This window comes from Phragmites australis, chromosome 5 (genome assembly GCF_958298935.1).
Source record: "Phragmites australis chromosome 5, lpPhrAust1.1, whole genome shotgun sequence".
In the NCBI taxonomy this organism is placed as follows: domain Eukaryota; kingdom Viridiplantae; phylum Streptophyta; class Magnoliopsida; order Poales; family Poaceae; genus Phragmites; species Phragmites australis.
Genome location: NC_084925.1, coordinates 1895533 through 1915803, shown reverse-complemented (window position 1 = coordinate 1915803; position 20271 = coordinate 1895533). Strand labels below are relative to the sequence as shown.

The 20271-nt window shown below is 45.3% G+C and overlaps 4 protein-coding genes across 5 annotated transcripts; 2 read left to right on the top strand and 2 right to left on the bottom strand.

The window, feature by feature from the left end:
- Positions 1 to 970: 970 nt before the first annotated feature.
- Positions 971 to 4259, bottom strand: LOC133917303 (protein STRUBBELIG-RECEPTOR FAMILY 5-like). Its single transcript, XM_062361212.1, has 15 exons — positions 4142 to 4259; positions 3915 to 4044; positions 3551 to 3622; positions 3410 to 3461; positions 3347 to 3360; positions 3229 to 3300; positions 3063 to 3128; positions 2844 to 2909; positions 2295 to 2740; positions 2191 to 2209; positions 1941 to 2127; positions 1545 to 1839; positions 1410 to 1503; positions 1178 to 1334; positions 971 to 1066 (listed from the first exon to the last, which is right to left on the bottom strand). Exons 1-15 carry the CDS (start codon positions 4257 to 4259, stop codon positions 971 to 973), a joined length of 1884 nt encoding a protein of 627 aa, XP_062217196.1.
- Positions 4260 to 6745: 2486 nt separating this feature from the next.
- LOC133917302 (protein NLP3-like) lies at positions 6746 to 8841 on the top strand (the record flags this gene model as incomplete). Its single annotated transcript, XM_062361210.1, has 4 exons — positions 6746 to 7035; positions 7129 to 7706; positions 8461 to 8505; positions 8608 to 8841. Coding segments are annotated over exons 1-4 (951 nt in total), but the record flags the coding sequence as incomplete, so codon positions are not given.
- Positions 8842 to 8852: 11 nt separating this feature from the next.
- On the top strand, positions 8853 to 10407 carry LOC133918325 (protein NLP3-like). Its single transcript, XM_062362162.1, has 2 exons — positions 8853 to 9502; positions 9650 to 10407. Exons 1-2 carry the CDS (start codon positions 8914 to 8916, stop codon positions 10276 to 10278), a joined length of 1218 nt encoding a protein of 405 aa, XP_062218146.1. The 5' UTR covers positions 8853 to 8913; the 3' UTR covers positions 10279 to 10407.
- A 126-nt stretch (positions 10408 to 10533) lies between these two features.
- Positions 10534 to 15532, bottom strand: LOC133918326 (protein PTST, chloroplastic-like). Of its 2 annotated transcripts, none has more exons than XM_062362164.1 (9): positions 15073 to 15532; positions 14464 to 14501; positions 13868 to 14192; positions 13582 to 13671; positions 12748 to 12816; positions 12156 to 12261; positions 11840 to 11928; positions 10870 to 10982; positions 10534 to 10792 (listed from the first exon to the last, which is right to left on the bottom strand). In XM_062362164.1, exons 2-9 carry the CDS (start codon positions 14490 to 14492, stop codon positions 10690 to 10692), a joined length of 924 nt encoding a protein of 307 aa, XP_062218148.1. In that variant the 5' UTR covers positions 14493 to 14501; positions 15073 to 15532; the 3' UTR covers positions 10534 to 10689. The 2 variants fall into 2 exon arrangements, with proteins under 2 accessions (XP_062218148.1, XP_062218147.1); XM_062362163.1 differs by lacking the exon at positions 15073 to 15532 and adding an exon at positions 14667 to 14985.
- Positions 15533 to 20271: the final 4739 nt, after the last annotated feature.

Sequence of the window (20271 nt, the reverse complement as noted above, 5' to 3'; positions counted from 1 at the left end):
CCGAAGATACAACCGGCTTAGTTGATAAAGACATGCCTTGTTATAAAATCTTACAGATAGTACCAGTTGTTGACAACCGGTAAAGTCAATTATGCAAATATTTGTATAAAGTAGGGATATCTGGTTGTCAACTGTGTATATCAAAGAAGAGGGCATGTGATTTTATATAGATTCAGACATATCTTGTTATAATAGCCTTACATCATGTTTCACATTGATTAATTTTAGAAAAAAAATAATTACAATAGAGATATATCTAGATCTAATCATGATAATCTATGTGACTCCTCTCGTATTCTAAATTTTATAACCCTAGTGTGATGAATCTAATAGTGGCTTATGGCTACTTGTGGATCTCAATGAGTGATTATACTCCTATCCGATCAGGTTTGATCTGCTTTGCTTTTTCAGCTTCTTTGGAATTCGATTGTCCGGCTCGGAATCAGATCTCGCATGAGCCCCCTTTGACGCACTCGAAAATTACAAGTGTAATCTTCCTGGAATGATTCATTCCTAATATGGAATTGCTTTTATACAGAATTTAACTTATTGTACTGGATTAAGGACACACGTATTATAGATACACATTTCAGGATATACCATATATTTATAAAATATATATAATTATTGATTGCTCGTCACATGTTGACTTACTAATAAACTGTAAATGAAATCCAAATATAACATACCTATTGCTAACACTAAGAAATTTACCCATTCACATTTCTTTAAATGTGGTCCAAGTACAATACTAACACTAAAAACAATATGCAATAAATAAACATGTGCATTTAAAATAAAGAAAGGTAGCCAAATGCACATGTTGGCTACTATTTCAATGGTTTAGATTATCTTATGGGCATCAGATAGATATATTGCCTTAATCAGAATTTGCTAAGCTGTACACGCTCAGATCTGAATCGAATCGAGCCTAGGTGCATGGTAGGCGAACACGGAGCGCTACAGCTAGCTAAGCTTCCGCGACGCCGCTCCCCGCCCGCGCGTCGTCCAGCGCGCGCCGCAGGTCCTGCGCCACCTGCGACATCCCAGGCCGGAACTCCGCCTCCTGCTGCAAATGCGAAGAGAGCAAGCAGATGAAGCTCACACGAGAGCAGGCGCGGTGCAGAGACGAGGCCAACGGTGTTGATGAGCGGTGGCTGGTGACGTGGGTGGTTACCTGTGTGCACCGGCTGATGACGTCCGCGAAGCGCGACAGCGACATGACCGCCGGCGCGCCGCCGAGCCGCGGGTCGGCCATCTTCGTCAGCGCGGCGGCGTCGTACAGCCGCGGGCTTGCCCATGGCACCAGGTGCCTCTCGCCCCGCGCCCGCGACCTGCACACGCGCGCGCGCATCAGCAGCTCTTCGTCCCGACCATGGCAGGCGACGTCACAGCTCCAGGAGAATTACCTGTCGTAGGGTCTGCGCCCGGTCAGCAACTGCAGCATCACGACGCCGAAGCTGTAGACGTCGCCACAGTTATCCGAGCATCCCACGGAAACAACTGAATTTATTCATTCAGTAACAACTAATTAACGATCGAGCACAAGATGATCTCGGCATACTCCAGCGCTTTTGCGGCTTCGAGCGCCACAGTTATCCGAGCATCCCACGGAAGCGTCTCTGCAGGATCAGATGCCCGGTGCTCGAAATGCATCATGTCATCGAGAGTGTTGTCGCTGAAGCGCTTGTAGACGAGCAGCCTCTGGCCGTGCTCGACGCAGCACCCCACAAGTTCTTCGACGTTGGGGTGCCGGAGCTCGGAGATGCCCTGAACAATCTTCAGGAATTCAGCCACCGGCATTTTTGCACTGTTACCATCAAGCTTCATCACTGCAAACTGGACGATGCAAGGAGACGATCGAGGTTTTTGAGAACGTCACAACTAGCACTGAAGAAGCTGCTACATGTCGGAGAAGGCGTTTTTGGAGGTACAGTTACCTTACTTCCTTGGTGATCTGCTACATAAATTTTGCCGAAACACGTCTCCCTTATCAGATTCTGACCGCTGAAACTGTTGGTGTATTGCTGCAAGGATGCAACTGTGAAGAATGTGTAAGGGAATTGCAATGGTTGGCCTTCTGAACTGCCCTGCACATCCTTATCTGACACAATGCTGTCCTTGCTGCTGTTCTTGAAAGATGGGTGTACCAGTGATCCTGCAGCCTTAACATAGTCTCTTGGAGGGCACTCTATCTTCTCTTCAGCAGCTTCAATGATCAATGAATTTTATAGAAAAAAGTAACTCAGAATGCTCAAGTGTATATGAAATGACAATACAAGCCCTTTGTGTACCCGAATGATGTTCTTTCCATGGTTTGGCAACTGCACTTAGTCTAGGAGGCTCCCTCATCCAGTTTGGCGTGCTCATCTCAACACCCCTCCGGTACCCTCCATGAAGAGATCTCTCCCGCCGCCTTTTGGACACCGCGAACACGATCGCAACCACAGCGATGCTAAGTGAACCGGCGGCGAGGATACTGAATCCGGCAGCTCTCGCCTGTGAGAGCTTGTTGTTGTGTCTCGGTGGTTCATCCTGTGTAGTAGCTGGAATTACATATATAGGAGGGTGTGAACCAGAAAGGACTTGTGGCTCTTGTGGTGCAGCTGGTGCTGGCACATGGTTTGGAAGAATTATAGGAGCAGAAGGAGGCGATGGAGATGGTACAAGCGGCGGTGGCGTCGCCGGAGTTGGAGAGAATCCGGGGATCGGAGGTACGGTGAAATGGTTGCCATTTCTTCTGCACAGAATCAGGTAGCAAAGTTTTGTCGGCAGAGAACGAGCACTACTTGTGGTAGATATGTGGAGGTAATTTGGCAAAGTAAATGATGGTTCAGTCTTACAGAAATTTTGGAACCGAGAGCAGCTTTTCTGGAATTGGTCCTGAGAAAAGATTGTTCTCTACGTTCCTGCAAATTTTGAAAAATCTGTAAGACTGAAGATTTTAGGTGAGACATGCAGTAAGAACTGTTAAGCTGGTCAAAACAGTGTTCGGACTAGTGCGATATTTGTTTGACAGTAGGAACTAAATATTTTCAGTATGAATATGGTGAAGAAATTACAAATCTTTCAGGGGAAGGTCCCCTAACACATCAAGTGTCCCAGTTAGCTGATTGCCCTGCACATGCCTGCAAGGCACAAGCACACAGCAAATCCAGAAATTGCACTTAGTTTAGCACAACTAGCCCAACACAAAAAAAAAGTTAACTGCAAAAGGATGATACTCACAATGCTGATAGTGATCTCAACTTCTCCATCGAATCCGGGAGCTCGCCGCTGAGACTATTCGAGGAAAGATCCCTGCAAAGCAGAATCAAAGAGCAAACATCACAGAGTTGCACACCACAGGGTCTGCAGACGCTGAAGGATGGATTAAAATCAGCGTGCATCTCTCACAGTTGCTAATTACAGGCGGTAAGCTCTGCGGCATCGCCCCGCCGATATGGTTGTTGCTCAGATCTCTGTCGTAGCGACGATCACAAGATGATCAAAGCAAAGAGAACCATCTAGTACTGCTAGAGAGAAAAAAAAATGATGCGCGGATGCTCACAGTATCGTGACGGCAGTGAAATCTCCCAGTGTCTCACTCAGCTCCCCTCCCAGGCCTGCACCTCGGAGCTCTCTGTCAGGTTGGCACTCATCAGTAAACAGTTCAGGACATGAACAGTTCCACAAAAGCGCACGCGCAAGATTCAAATCAAACCCCCGTATGGAAGCAGGGATTTCATTTCATTTCCTGCAGGGATACAGGGAAATCTCGGTGTTTCCGGTGATGTCTGCGTATTGCAACACGCTGTGTGGACCGCATGATGTAGAGGTCGGAAAAGATGTCTCCATTATCTAAAAAAAGGAGAAATCTCGATGTTCCAAGCGTGGAATGGTTGAAGAGCAGCATCAGTGGGGATGTATCTTACATTGCGGTTATGTTTGGGCCGTCACACTGCACCCCCTGCCATGCTTCCTTGCAGGGGTCTCCTCCTGACGCAGTCCAGCCGTCGAGGTCCGGCGAGCCCAGGGCCGCGTACAGGCCGTTGATCGCATCAACTGCATTGCCAAAAAAAAAAAAAAAAAAAAAAAAAAAAACAGAGAGAAATCAGCCTCTGAACATCGCAGAATCGGCACCGAAGATCCTTCCTCTCACCGTCTTGTTGGCTCGTGTACGGGCCAAGGAACGGGATTGGGAAGGGGAAGGCATGCAGCCGCAGCAAGCAGAAGGCGAGGCACAGGAGTAGCCTCTTCAGGTGTGTCCTGCTGTGCATTGGGCGCGAGTTCAGAGGAGGAAGAAGACGCAGGGAGTGGGCGGCAAAATCCAGGCGCGTGCAATGGCGTCAAGAACACTAGCGATCAATCACGTAGCCCAGACCAGTGATATGGATCGTGAACAGGAAGGGTCTCCAAGTGATGGCTGATTAGAGATGGAGATGGAGGTATGAGCTGTGGCTCAGACCAAGTGTTCTAAGCTTACACTAGCTTGCATGATATGTCCGAGCACCAGCATGGAGTAAACTAGGATATGATTTGATCCTAAGCAGCGGATAATCATGGCGATCGATGAAGTGTGATACAATCCTAACTAAGCAGATGGTGGAGAGGGAGAGGTAAGAGAAATTTTCATAAGAGCACGTGGATGCAATGTTTATCAGGATTGATTATTTATGTTGAGATTTGTTGTGGATGGATAAGTGAAAAAAACATAATGTAGGTAAGAGAATGAATATCAGATCAGAGAGATAGACAATTAAGATAAACCATGCGATACTTAACATATTGTGAATTTGCATTTGGGAGAGGGAGAGTGACACTGAAGTCTTTTTCTGGGCTTCTGGCCGCCTACATGCTGACTGCCTGCCTTTGCAGTGTGCAGACCAACCCTATCCTTTCCTTGCGATTCTTGATGCACGCAACGTTTGCAAGTTAACCCTTCCAAACGAAATCGAAATCATGCACGCATGATTTCTTCTCAACAGTGATGAGTTAGGGCAATGGTTAATGGTAGCACAACTGCACAAGTGTTTAGCAAATTGTTTAGTGCATTCATGTCAGGGAAGAAATATGAAAAAAAAAAACTAGCACATTTTGTGCAACCTGGGCCGGATTTGGGGTGGGCTTGAATTTATTTGGTAGGACTAGGGTTGGGCGGTTTGGTTACTACTTGGTTACTTTATACTTCCTTTTTCGATCTCAAATAGATATCGTTTAGTGATGCGTGCTTTAAAATTTTAAAAACTTTGGCCACTACCAAATGTATTAAGATTTGTCATATTAAAAATGATATTAGTACATTTCTTGTGGAAAATACTTTCAAATTATTATATTATGAATACCTTTCAATGGCAAATGGTTTGAAAAGCAAAGGTCAAAGGCATGTATTGAAGAGCGGGTCGGCGTATAAAATGACAAAGAACGGAGTTAGCAGTTGACTAAAGTTCAGAAGGCAGTGAAACAGCTTAGTAGGCCACATAGTTAATCCATTGCAATTTGGTACTCAAGCTAATCCATATTAAAAGAAAATCCTAGCAATTTGGTACTCAAGCTGTTCCGTTGCTGTGTTTAAGCATGAAAATAAGACATGACGTGGATGTACATACCATCTCTCATTTCTATAGTAACAAGCTCTCCCGCACACAGACTTACTCAACTCGTTAATCACATCTCAAATCGGGCCAGTGGCGGATCTAGAACCACCAAATTGAGGTTCTCTCTTTTTTTTTTCTCTTTCTTTTCTTCTTCCTCATCTTACATGTCCAAAAATTGAGAGGCGGGGGTTGCAGGTGCTTCCAGATGGGCCCGGGGTATGGGCTTGAGCCACCTCCGCCCCATGGTCGATCTGCCCTTGAATCGGGCAACTTCTCACCATGATCGTTAGTTAAACCGCACCCTGATCACCTTTTTCACTCATGCTTATTATGCACCACTTGATGGACTTGTGTATCTTTTTTTTAGGGGAAAAACAGCAGGGGATGCCCAAGGAAAAAATTATTATAACCTTTTATGTATCCTTATCAATAACGCTAAAAGGAGCTAGATATTCTCCGTAAGCTATCTCCAATAGATACTTAAAAATTTATCCCTATAACACTATTACAGACTCCCCTAATACTATTAAAGTATCCTCTATTTTTTTCATCTCCAATAAATATCATATTTCCTATCTTCTATTATTCTCCTCATCCCTTTGAACCCACACGTCAGTCTCTAGCTACAGTGACACGGCATCCTTTATCCGTTCGCAAATTTGCACCTATTTCTTTGCGTCTGCAATCCTGTAGAAGTTGAAAACGACTCTGTTGAAATGCTTTGCGGAGCCTCTCGATCGGCATCTACCTTGGCATAGTATTTTGCGGTCGGAAAAACGTTTTAGTTGGAGATGGCCTTAGGAAGGAAAGAAGGGATGAATCTAAATCAGAGCCAATCGAAGAGGACTCAAATTTGTATGGTGGGGCGTAGACGTTTTCTTCTTAGGCTAAGGTTCATCCCAATACTTATCACTAAACATCGGGGATCAGGCAAGCGTGAACCCATTCTTGCCTTCTTGGTCCTTCTTTCTAATAACAAAAATGAGGTTTTCAATTGTCCTTTCTTTCTAACAACAAAAAAGAGATTTTTAATTGTCCTCCTTTCAATTGTGCCCCAAGATGCCAATTCAAAAGTCCAAAGTTGCAGGGTATGATCCATGGAGATAAACTTCTTTAATCCTCCATGGATTAGTTAACTGTTGTTAAACCCGGTCCGGTTCAATCCAATCCCACGTCGGCACGTCTTCCTGCCCTGCCATAATATTCCAGGGATCCCAGCGCGGACAGCCAATGGCAGGCTGCCACCTGGCACCACTCGAGACGTTGACCCGCGATGTGATGTAGTAGCTGGGAGTGAGATTTGGGAAGCTGCGGCTCGACATTGCTGCGGCGGCCATCGTGGATCATTGCATGCGTTGATCGGCCATGGTGATGGAGATGGAGGCCGACATGGACCGGGTGCTCGAGCGCATCGACCTTCTCCTCGACGGCGACGGCGACGGCCGTGGGGCAAATCCATGTGAGCGTTGCAGTACTGGTGCGCTTGATGCATTGGTGTCCAAGAACTCGGCTGCTCATGGCTATTCCGGTGGATCCGTGCGTGAGCGTGCAGGTGGGGCAGGGACTGATCGGAGCAGGAGCGGCGGCTGCGGCGGAGGCGGAGAAGGAGCAGAGGGGGAAGAAGACGGCGGCGGCGCGGTGAAGGAGCGGATCGCGCGGGCGCTAAGGATTTACAAGGAGGCGGTGGAGGACGAGGGCAGCGAGCGCGGTGGCGTGCTGGTGCAGGTGTGGGCGCCGGCGAGGGACGGCAACCGCCGCGTGCTTGCCACCCGGGGGCAGCCCTTCGTGCTGGCGCCGCCGCAGTGCCACCGGCTGTTCCAGTACCGGACCGTCTCCCTCACGCACGCCTTCCCTGTCGGCGGCCCCGGCGCCGCCGCCCCCGGCGAGCGGGGGCTGCCCGGCCGGGTGTTCGACGCGGGGGCACCGGAGTGGACGCCCAACGTCCAGTACTACGGCACCGGCGAATACGCGCGCATCAGCTACGCGCTCATCTACGACATCCAGGCCGCCCTGGCGCTACCGATCCTTGACCCCGACACCGGGTACTGCCTCGCCGTGCTCGAGCTAGTGACGACCTCGCCGAGGCTCCGTTTCGCCGCCGAGGTAGACAAGCTCTCCAAGGCTCTCCAGGTGAGCTAGCTCCTCTGCTCCAACTCTTGGTGACTGATCTGCTCATCGATCTTGCCGCAGATGCAACACCATCTCATGAAATGTTCAACCGCCTTCCATGTACTGTTGTTAGGCCTAATTGTCCACTAGTTCACATAAACACTAGCCCTAAGATCAAACACCACATTAGGGCGGAAGCATTAATCTACTAACCTGAACCGGATAATGCCATTAGCTGTAGCTTCGTTGGAGAAGAACCGCGACAGAGATCAGTTCAAGTAGCATAGTGCCGAGCAGCTAGTTGATGTAGAACATGTTGATGTAGTCGTTGTCATGTTCATTGACGCGGTGATGAGCTCGGTGTAGTCGCTGGCGGTGGCTTTCATGTCAATCCATCACCCTAATGATCGTGTTTAGGGTTTAGATGTGTGTCGGAGTGGCTTTTGCCTCACGGGAAACATTAACCTGCGAGACGCCGGTGTACCCCTTTTATGTGTAGTGCTGATCGACTCAGAACCGCAACCAATTGTTGATTAGCATCCCCAGTGCGTGGGTGGGTGTGGCTCCTTAGGACTCGGTATGTTGGTTAGGATACGTTAGGTAGTGGAGATCAACACCAACAACTGTAACAACTTCAAAACAATCAACATGAGTCCCGGGTAGGAACACGGGGAATGTTGATGTTTTTCTATGAAATTCATAGGAAATGTTCATGTTTTCTGTGAAATTCATGTGTTCCAAACAAACCCTCACTGTATGCACCAATGCAATGCAGGCCGTGGCACTGAGAGGTTCAGAGATCTGCTGCCCTGCGCCCGAGGTGAGAATGCGATCACATGAAATTTGAAGAAAGAAAACACTGCTTCTTCTCATGATCCGTTCGTGTTCATCGACTGATGCCGTGTCTTCTCTCACGCGGCAGATATGCGACGACGAGGCGGCTCAGCTAGCCATGTCCGAGGTTTCAGAGCTCCTGACCACGGTGTGCGAAGTTCACAGGCTGCCACTGGCACAGGCCTGGGTCAGATGCAAGCGCTGCAACCCCGACACGCCACGCGCCGGCGCCCTGACGGCGGCCGGCGCGCCGTTCCACCTCGCCGACGAGGGCGTCCGCAGCTTCCGCGAGGCCTGCGCCGAGCACCACCTGAGGAGCGGCCGGGGCGGGCTCGTCGGGCAGGTGTGCACGGCGCGCAGCCCCCGCTTCTGCGCCGACGTGACCAAGTACTCCATGGACGCTTACCCTGTCGCACACCACGCCCGCTTCTGCGGCCTGGCGGGCTGCCTCGCCGTGTGCGTGCAGCTGCGGCGCGACGACGTGGCGTCCATGGACGGCGGCCGGGAAGAGTGCGTGCTGGAGTTCTTCCTCCCGCCGGACTGCAGAGACGGCGAGGCGCAGAAGGCTGCGGTGGTCGCCGTCGCTGCCACAATCATGGAATGCTTTGGCAATGGCGATCTGAAGGCGATCGCGATAAGCGGCTTGCAAGATTTGGCTTTTGAGATCGTTGCAGATGGCGAGTGCGTGCCACGGCTGGATCGTGTAATCATCGCTGATACCCCTGAGCTTGAGATGAACAATCACGGAGGAGATAAGAGGGATTCACATGAGGAGGACGTGCACCGGGCAGCAGCTGTGGGTAGTGCAGACATTGAAGCACCCAAGATGAACACTGGTGAACAAAAGGGATGTGAGAATCCAAGATCACGAGTTGGCAAGAAGAAGAAGATGGGGAAAAGAAAGGGTGAAAAAACTGTCAGTTTGGAGGAAGTACAGCGCTACTTCTCTGCGAGCCTGAAAGATGCAGCGAGGAGTCTTGGCGGTAAGACAATTTGTGTCAAGGCAACCATGAAATTCCTTCATGACATTTATGCGCAAACATCGCATTGTCCTGAACACTTTGACATAAACCAGGTTCATGACTGAAAGCTGGATCATCGGTCAGTAACATGTCTCTCTTCTTGTACAGTTTGTCCGACTACGATGAAGCGCATCTGCAGGCAGCACGGCATCTCCAGATGGCCATTTCGCAAGATCGCCAAGGCGAACCGCTCCCTCGACAAGATCAAGTGCGTCTTCGAATCAGTGCAATACTCATCAAAGCCCATGGCCGCTTCTCAGCAAGCTCCAGCTCCAGCTGCTGCGCACCGTGCTCCTGCCCTGCCCTGCCTATCAAGTGCTCTGGGAGTGGCCTCCTCCCAAGGCTCATGCCAAGAACCTCCTCCTCCCCTTAAGAACAAGGCGCTGCACAAGCCTTTGCATGGCGGCAACGCTGGGGTGGTGACCGTGAAGGCCAGCTACAGAGGGGACATCGTCAGGTTCCGGGTGCCATGCTCTGCCGGTGTCGCGGCAGTGAAGGGGGAGGTGGCCAAGAGGCTGCGCCTGGAGGCTGGCGCCTTCGATGTCAAGTACCTCGACGATGGCAATGAGTGGGTGCTCCTGACATGCGACACTGACTTCCAAGAGTGCCTCGACGTCGTCCCAGCGTTGTCAGCAGCGCCGTCATCGTCTGGTCCCGGAGCAGCTCAGCCAGTGGTCAGGTTGATGGTGCAGGAGGTAGCTGACAGCCTTGGGAGCTCCTGTGGGAGCTCAGTTTAGTCACAGAACTAGAGCTGTAAGGCTTAACCAATGTATACTACAGGCATTTGTAATCACTGATCAACATCACAACTTCAATGACATCTGTATACATCTATGTCAACTAGACATGTCAAAATTTGAAACAGAAAATAGGATCATATCTCACACTGTTGTTGTCTCAGATCGTTTCGGTTCGGGCATAAAAAAAAACCCAGTGATTGTGATGAAGTGTATGATATATCTCAAGGTAAAGAACACAGCTGATACAACCAATCAGGAAAATAGGAGCTTGCATTTCACAAAACATTAATTTCTGTGAGACAAACGCAAGGGTATCACATAATGAAACAAGGCATAGGGGTACACTTTGGAGGGGTTTTGGACCTACCAAATTGCTTACATGGAATGATAGGACAAGAGCAAAATCTACTATTCCACGGCGAGAATATTGTTCTGCGTCATTCCCTCACCAGCAATGGGGTATTGAGGTGACAATCTCCAATCCCCATCAACCAAGAACTTGATCTCATACCTTGAAGATCACATGGTGAATTTAATTAAATGAATCCAAGCAAGCTTGGTCACCATTGCAAAACTGACAAACCTCACCTCCCAGGTCTAAGCTTCAGTGTCGCAGAGAATCTTGCATAATCACCTGAATACTCCATGGACATTGCCTCACCCTGGGACCAGCCGTCGAAGGAGCCCATAATTTGTACATTCTGGTGTAAAATGTATATAGGGTGAGAACTAAAAATATCAGTGGTCTACTATTTCTCCAAAAATCCTAAAATTTTTGTACGTGTTTTATAATCCATATGCAACCTATTTTAATTGGATTCACCCAAAAAGCTTGTGTACAATTTAAACTAAAATTCTAAAAAAAAAGCTACTTTTATAACTTCAGACTATTGTGAGGGCCTCAAATAAAATCCCTAAAATCAGGAAAAAATCATTAATGCATATAAATAAAGCATTATAAAGGAACACACTTTTTCACCATATAAACTGGAACTGAAAATAATTTTATATCACATATTAAGAATATTAGTGCATTTTCCAGATTTTGGGAATTTTATTTGAGGTTCTAATAATTATTAGAAGTTATAAAAGTAGCCTTTTTTGATAATTTTAGTTTAAATTGTATACAAGATTTTTGGATGAATCTAATTAAAATGGGTTGCACATGGATTATAGAACACGTACAAAAAGTTCTAGAATTTTTGGAGAAACAGAAGACCACTGATTTTTATATAAACAGAGAACCTCCGCGCCCATGAACAGTATTCATGAACAGTACTCCCACAAGTGTTTTCAGACAGGAGACCAGATGGAATGGCACGGAAGGAAACAAAGTTAAAATGGATGGCACATAAGGAACTTCAAAAAATTTAGTGGCATACTGGGAATTGTAACTTTTTTTGATGGCATTCAAGGAATTCTCTCTTAAAAAAAAAAGACTATGAGGACAATAGCAGATTAATAACGATGCAATTTGGAAAGCGAGAAAATATAAAGTTAGCTGTACAATAGTTTGGTTCCCGACTTACCATATAACGAGTAAAAAAGCAGTGCTTACCTCAGCCATGCCAACCCAGTAGACAGAAATTTCCCGGGGTTTTAAAAAGTCAACATCCTTTATCTGTTCCATAACCTTATCATGAACAGCTGTAGAAAAGCAAATATTATTTGTCAGAAAAATTTAGTGTTAAGTCAGCTTGAAGCTTGCACGCTTGTATGAAGACAATGGATGCTTTACCATATATTTTTTATTACTGTTACATTACTAGATATCACAAAGAAATTCTAATAAAGAAATTGTGGGTACTTAGCAGATTTACCTTCTAAGCACAGAAAATTTCTAAGAACCAGCAGTAGCTTGTTGCAATCATTACCTTCTAATCTGGAGAGAAGATGAGACTGAACATATTTTCCACTTATCTTCCTAGACCCTAACGGAACATCAAAACTAGCAATCTCTTCAGCTAGGCCAACCAGAGCCTGTTGACATCAATGAAAATCATCAACAATGTTGATTACCTATATACTTATAATACTGGATTTAAACAGCTCTACGAAAGAAAATATTGCTTTAAATCCAGTTCTAAGCACAACAGATATAGGAGAGCACAGTATTATCATCTCCTTTAGTGTGAACAACAGCAAGGCATACTTTATCAAAGTCTATCCGGGTTTGATATCATTATGGGAAATACTTCTGTGCCACAAACAAAGGATTGCATTGGTCCTAAAGAAATGAAAGGAGTGAAGAGCTGATCAGCAAAGAACCATTAATAGACACAGTCACCTTAATGATTGAGGATTTCTCTTGGATGAGTATGGAAAGGAGCATTTGCTAACATCTAAAGATAAATAGGACACAAAACGGGGCCTAAAAGAAAATACAAGTCAACATCTTGATGCAATCAGAGTTGGTTAGGTATAATCATTAAACAAACCAAACAAGACAAATCTGTAAGAACTGACCTGCAGTTCGAGTTCCAAAACAGCAAGTTCGCTTTTGAACTTTACAGCGGCATCATCCTTTAATTGCAACTGCAGAAAATAACATCTAGTTAGTAATGACATGGTATCAGAAATTGCGTTTGACATATCAACTACTCTATGTCCTTTTTCCCACAAACAATTCTAAGATGCATGACCAGCTTCAGTTTTTCAACCAATTATGCTTCTGCCAATGTGCTTCCACTTAAAGTGCATTTTCGGATTCCTTTTTCAATTTGACAAAACTGACAACAATTATTTATGAGATAGTAGGTAGCATAAAGTGAATTGAAGAATTCTCCAAAATCAATCCTTGCACTCACAAGAAGTTGTATTTAAAATCGAGGACATCAACCAATGGAAAGGACCTTCCAAAGCTAGTTCCCTTGGGTTGTTTTCGCCTTTGCTCTAACGCCAAAAGCTCATTGTTTGATTTTGGGAGCACCTGCTGCCAGTTGTGTTTTAATGCAGAATTCCTGGGTTGTTTATTTGCCTAGCTATGGCCACTGTCTCTATTTTTTCAATGTTTCTTTATCTAGATATGATTCAGTTCTAATTAAAACAAATTCACAGTATCTTGCTGATGCTGACCTACCTCCAGATGGCAATCCAGTGACTGGACAGTGCAGTGAATTTTGATTTTATGAAATGTCTAGGTGCTGTCTTCAACATATTAAGAAACTGAGCCACTGATGTCCGTCATATGAAAACTTAGTACTAGAGAGGCCCCAAAAATAGAAACAACACAATTCACTACGATCAAATATATGATGATGCATTTTTTCACTTTTTGTGCAAGAGAACGGTAAATAGAACCTGTCTCTTGAGGAACCGATTATATTGATTTGCTTCGCTAAGCCTTCTCAAAAGCTTACTTCGTTCTGAATCAGCCAAAAGGGATTTCAACTGCAAAATTACCAAAGAGAAAAAGGAGAGAGGAAAATTTAGTCTTCTAAAGTATAATACTTGTTTTGTAACTAAAAAAGCGTGGAACATCTTGGGCTTGTTCTTTTTTTCGAAGTTTCAAATTTCCAACACAATCAACAAAAAGAAGTATCAACTCAGTACGGTGAAACAATATTATGTTGCATTCAACAGATACCTCATCAGAGTTCAACTTTCGGGAAAGCAGTTTTTCAGATGCATCACCACGAATAGTTCCATCAGCATCACTAGTCTGCTCCAATGAAGATGATGTAGAGTTGGAGGGTGCAGACCCATCTTCTAAATTCAGACTTGCTGCAAAGGATCTCCAGGGTGCACGTCTTCCAACAACTGGGCTCATGGGATACACCATAGTAGTGAATTTGTGACATTGTCTGGAGTTTGTGGAAGCAGGGTGACAGCAGAGGAACGTTTTGGGAATCCATTGGTTTTCAGACACTGACTTATTCAGACATGTGATGTTGTACTCCCTTCCCACATTTCTATGAAGATGATGTAGAGCAGAAAGTACCAGAGCATGTTAAATTAATGAGAAAGAGGTAATGGAAGTATCTAATCAGGCTCAATGGAGCATGGAGTTCTGCAAGATGTACATGCACTAATTTATCAAATTAAGATCAGCTACAGAACACCCTCAGAAACTAAAAATTGGGACAAGAACCATTCAAAAAGAACATGTATCATGTATGCTCTTCGTTTTTGACTCTATATGTGAAAAAATGAGATTAGTACACAATCAACAGAACGTCCTACCTTGCAAAACTTGTCGTTACGCATTCCATAAAGTTCTCCTGAGAGAGAAAAGAAAAAAGAAAACGTATTAAGGATTGAATGTGTTATAACGCATTCCAATCAAGAATGTGATACAAGATACAACATTTAAGTGACAAAACTGTAAATCTCCTGTAAGAGGTAACTCTTTTTACGGCAAGCAACTATGGAAATCATTCAATTACCGCTTCATCCGAAAATATGACACGATGGAAGTACATAAAATCTGATGAAGAATCCAACAAGCTAACACTAGCCTATCAAGTACCAGAGAGCCACCATTCTGGTCGGAATTGTTAAGGATGCTTGGCATCAACACATAAAACTCAACAACAAGGCCAAGCGCACGACCATCGACATAGCAATACCAGTAACCAACAAGTACTTTGCGGCCATCGCAGAGGAAATTCTGAACCTAAATTGTTAAGAGTGACAGCTCGCCTCCTAACTCCTAAGCATCAACCGTAACCCAGTAAAAAAAAAATCATCTGGAAATCAAACACAAAGGTAACCAAGATGCCGCATCAATCAGCCAGAACAGCTCTCGGAGGGGATTAGGAGTAGAACGAAAGGGAAAACGAGTAAGACCACCTTCTGCGAATGCGAGGGTGCACGAGGGCGGCTTGAGGTTAGAAACCTAGAGATGGAACGGCGGTGGAGGCGAGACCGCGGCGGTAGGAGAGCAGCGGCGGCGGCGGGAGGGGCGCGAGTGTCAGAACTCAGAGGAATTCGGACGAAATCGCAAGAATCGGAATGGAATCAAATTGGGGAAAGTGGCATGTAAGCTTGTCGGTCGCTGAGTTCAGAGAGTTTCTGGAGAGTTCTTACAAAATAAGGTGATTCCTTCCTGGTTATATACCCCGGTTCGGATTACATCAACTAATCACGATTAGTTACAGCGGATCATGACAAATTCCACCCCCTCAAGAACACACTTGCCCTCAAGTGTACTGAGCATCCTGATCTCAACCGTCTGCGGATTATCCTAAGCATCTTGACCCTCCATCATTGTGATGTTCTCCGGCCACCGGTCCCTAATCACTTGTCTGTAAAAATGAGAAAATATAGATTTGATAAAATCCTTATCTTCCCAAGCTGCTTCATCGGAGGCATACTCTCCCACTAAACCAACAATTGAGTAACTAAGGTATCACTGCGTGGTAAAGCCCTAGTATCCAATACAACAACAGGTGAAGCTTTAAATCTTCCATGAGAGTCAACCAGTGACAGCTGAGCATAAGGAACTGTAGGATTTTTTTACATGCTTCTTTAGCTGACTCACGTGGAACACAAGGTGGATCTGTGCATCTAAAGGCAGATGCAACTTGTATGATACTGATCTAACCTTTTGGAGTATCCTAAACGATCCATAGAACTTGTTTGTCAACTTTAGAGAGTTTCTGAGACCGAAGGCAACTTGTCTGAAGGGTAGCATCTTGAGGTATACAAAATCTCCAACCTGTAATTTCCTCTCAGAACATCTGCTCGAGACAGGTTATTCTGCAATCTATTTATTAGTCATGTTTGGTATAGCTGAACCGTCAGTACGACACTCTCTAAATAAACCAAAAATGCATCGCATAAATAAATAGATGACGAAAGATCGTCAAACAATCGCCAAACGATTAGGGTTTCGAAGGTTTGAATCTCGGATAAGTTAACCTAAGTTCATAAAGTTTTCAGCGGCTAGCGGTTAGACCGACATTATAGTGGTGGTCAGACCGCCTGCGTGCAGAGAGTTTGGCCCTTGGCGGCCAGACCACAGGCATGATGGTGGTCAGACCAGTGGTTGATGGTCAAATCGGCCTAAGCGACGGTCAAACCGTTGGAACCTTGCTAGCGGCACCTTTGTGAGGTCGTCGGAGAAGGCTCCGGCGAGGCTTTCTACATTCACCGAGCCAAACTCAGGAAGCTCCATCGACAAGCTCTAGGCTAGGGTTGAGTTTGGGCCTAAAAGACATGAGGATCAATTAGAGCTCGAGAACAACGGGAAAACGGTAGGAGATGTCTCACCTTAGTGTCGGGAAACTAACTAGCAGGTTGAAAGCTCCGGGGAAGCTCTGATTTGCAGATCGGGCTCCAGAGTAGTTGATGAGCCTGAGATGAAAGAAACGTGTCTTTGATGAGGAAGAAGAGGGGAGGAGCTCGGAGAAGTCCTCCAGAAGTTTAGGGAAGTTCCTTCCTTCGATCTTTGGCCTCCACAGACGTCGGGATGGGTTCTCTCCTTCTCTCTTGGTATAGGTGGAAGAATGAGTGAGAGTGAGAGTGTGAGAGAGAGATCAAGAGAGAGTTGGTCGATCCCTTTGATTGGGCACTTTGCGCACTGGCAGTCAGACCACGGAAAAGTGAAAGGACAATGATGTCGACTAGAAGAGGGGTGAATAGGTGATTTTACAAAAATTCTTCCCCTTTTACTGTTGGTCTAAACTTACAGCAAAAAATAAATTAACAGATTTTTCACAAGTGAAAATCCTAAATATGCTAGGCTCAAATAGTGCACAATCACCTTAAATAAATGTAAAGGTTATAATCTTAGGGTGACAAAGATTATTCAAAACTAGCAAAAGATATACAAGAAAAATCTAATTGAAAATGCTAAAAATATTGTTTACCGGATACTCCGAGTTTAGATTGTATAGAATCCGGAGTTTTTAGGTTGACTCGGATACCGTGTTCAGCACAGGAAGAACTTGAAACTGAAATTAAAGGGTGTCTAAAGAGTTCTAGCTCAGACCAAATAAAATCGTGTGCCAATTACGGTCAACAGTACCATATTTGGCATACTGTGTGTCGAATACAACACTGTATGCCGAAAATTCCTTTTTCGTACACCGTGTGCCATCACGTCACGTCGCATCGTGCTTTACTTTTTCACTTTATTCCTTTCGCGCTTTACACTTTCGGCCGGCCGACCAACCCGCATGCGAGATTTTTTGCAGCATTCGTTCGGCGCAGCTATAAAATGAGTCTTGTTGCGCATTGCAAAGCTGCAGTCGAGCACGAGCAAAGCAGCAGTCGAGCGCGAGCAGCACTTGAAGGAGCAGTCGAGCGCAAGCAGCACTTGAAGGAGCAGTCGAGCGTGAGCAGCACTTGAAGGAGCAGTCGAGCGCGAGCAGCACTTGAAGGAGCAGTCGAGCGCAAGCAGCACTTGAAGGAGCAGTCGAGCGCGAGCAGGTGTAGTGCAGCAGCAGCCAGGCCGAGTAGCAGCACGAGGATAGGTCTGTCTTTCGTGATAGTAAGTACGTAGATTATGTATGTAATTAATATTTAGATTATAAAATATAATTAGAGTAAGTAGAGTGTTTATTCCGTTCGAATACATTGGTTAAATGGTATTAAGTTGATAATTAGAGTAGGTATAATATTTGCAAATTTAATGATCTTGTAACAGAATCTACTATAGTATAACAGTAATTTTGTACGTAGATTATGTATGTACTTAATATTTAGATTAAAAATGTAATTAGAGAAAGTAGAATATTTATTCCGTTCGAATAAATTAGTTAAATGGTATTAAGTTGATAAAATAGGGCTTGTGCCAAACAGCTCGATCATTGTCCATACGTTAGTTCAATTTGAGAAGGAACAACGTATAAGCTTTGTACTCATGCAAGGTATTAGAGTAGAACTTTGAAATGAGAGTGTACGTAAACATAGTATCACGACTGGTGCAAGGTGAAGCGGTGCCTAGCGTGGAAGGATCAGACCATCATGTGATGCATGATGAGGAGGGAGGGCACTTCCGGTACAGAGGGACCTAAAGTGGACCGTGGTGAGGTAGATGCAAGATGCATGGATGATGAAGCCGATGGTAGTAGGGACGAAGAAGATGCTAACAACGATGATCCGGTGTAGGCGATCCAGTACTTTTATGATGCTAGGCTGCTAGATTGTAACATCATTGAGTATAACACCTTATCTAACTGGGGATACCAGAATAGCGACATCCAGGTGGGACACCGGTTTCATAACAGGGAGGAGGTCATCCACTTTATCGGTAACTATACTGTAATCACAAGAAGGGATCACAAGTGCGCCCGATCTAACCATACGGAGTATGAGGTCAGGTGTATTAAGCACCAAAATTGTCCTTACTTCATACGAGCACATAAGCCAAAATACGGGAACTATTTTGTGCTGAGTAGACACACTCCACATACATGCAACGAAGAGGCTATTAGGAGTGTGAGCCACGCTGTTGATGCGAGGTTTATAGCTCAACTCCTCATCACCCTTGTTGGCACGAACATATATTTGTCGCCAAAATCTATTATGGAGGAGGTGCAGACTAAGACGGGTATGCTGATCAATTACCACACCGCGTGGCGAGCGAAACAGAAGGCGTTGAAAATGTTGTTTTAAAGTTTCAAAGAGTCTTACCACTATGCCCCGAGGCTGCTGCAGAAGATTGCCATGAACAATCCAAGGACCCAGTGGGCCATGGCGGATGAGCCGATCAGGCTGAAGGATGGGTCATATAGCAGCACCGACCGATACCTCATTAGGTTTTTCTGGTCCTTTGCCCAATGCATCGAAGCTTTCAGACATTGCAAGCCGGTGGTATGTGTGGATGCCACATTTCTTAGCGGCAAGTACCATGGTAACCTAATGATAGCGATGGCGGCGGATGCAAACAATCAAATCATTCCTCTCGCGTATGCAATGGTTGAGAGTGAGAACAATGATAGTTGGTTGTGGTTCCTCAGCTTGGTGAGGACACGTGTCATCGGCAATAGGGAACTATTATGCTATGATCGAACTGGAATGTATTATGTACTCATCTGTAGTATGCCTTATACACTCTAGTGTTCAAGTAATTACATTTAATTTACATAATCTTTGTCAACTAATTAGGACACATAACTTATTTATGAGTAACTTATTAAGCATTTGTATATATCAATTACGATATTTCATACTTGTTTAATGTTTATTAAATAACCAGCGATTCGTGCTTTGTTGCACAGCAAAAACGTTGCAGTCAAAGATCAATACCTATATGGCGGGATATTCTAGTACTGGCTACCCATGGACACCTACAACGATCGATATAGTATTAAATGCCTGCTTGCAGATTGTGCATGGAGGGAAGGATGATCCCTTCAATGAGAGCAACCTAAACTAAGCTATATCTAAATTGCATACAAGACTGCCATGTTCTGCGTTCACCGTTCCACTCCTACATGTAACAACCGACAGCCTTAGTGCCCTCTTGTATGAGAGCCGCCAAATATACCTCAGGGTGTGCGAATTAGCCGACCATCCTTCTATGCTGGGTTTCTGTATGAGGCAAAGAAGGATGGCGATGTTGCCTGACCAGTATGCATCCCACATATATGTTCGTCATTTTCTATTTGATCACCCTACTTATCTTATTGCTATTGATTTGAATGCTCCTCTTCTGTGTTACGCGTTCTTAGAAGACGCGGAGTTGATCAACAAAGAAATTTCACACTTCTTGGCAATGGATATGCTCTTCGGCAGAGGTGTGATATTTGGTTCGCGTAGAAGACGACAAAGATTAGCGAACCTAAGGGGTACAAGAGCGGATGATAATTTCATACCACCAATGCCTCGACGTTCCACCAGTCATACACGAGAAGGTTCAACGAACACTACAAGAGGACGTTCACACACCACATCGACTTGGTGTCCAACCAACAACAAAATAGGACGTGCTCGTACCGTGATACCTCAAGACGACGATGACGACGATTTCATGCCACCTCGACCCCTCCCTCCGAGGCCTCCATCTCTGGAGGACCGTGATGACCGTGGAGATGATGTTAA

Excerpts from the sequence above, each read along its gene's own strand:
- LOC133917303 (XM_062361212.1), bottom strand. The coding sequence starts at position 4,259 with ATGCACAGCAGGACACACCTGAAGAGGCTACTCCTGTGCCTCGCCTTC. Across the intron at positions 4,045-4,141 it reads GTACACGAGCCAACAAGACG|TTGATGCGATCAACGGCCTG; the intron begins GTGAGAGGAAGG and ends TTGGCAATGCAG. Across the intron at positions 1,067-1,177 it reads TCATCAGCCGGTGCACACAG|GAGGCGGAGTTCCGGCCTGG; the intron begins GTAACCACCCAC and ends CATTTGCAGCAG.
- LOC133918325 (XM_062362162.1), top strand. The coding sequence starts at position 8,914 with ATGGACGCTTACCCTGTCGCACACCACGCCCGCTTCTGCGGCCTGGCG. Across the intron at positions 9,503-9,649 it reads TGCAGCGAGGAGTCTTGGCG|TTTGTCCGACTACGATGAAG; the intron begins GTAAGACAATTT and ends CTTCTTGTACAG.
- LOC133918326 (XM_062362163.1), bottom strand. The coding sequence starts at position 14,702 with ATGTACTTCCATCGTGTCATATTTTCGGATGAAGCG. Across the intron at positions 14,502-14,666 it reads TCATATTTTCGGATGAAGCG|GAGAACTTTATGGAATGCGT; the intron begins GTAATTGAATGA and ends TTTCTCTCTCAG. Across the intron at positions 14,193-14,463 it reads GTAACGACAAGTTTTGCAAG|AAATGTGGGAAGGGAGTACA; the intron begins GTAGGACGTTCT and ends TCATCTTCATAG.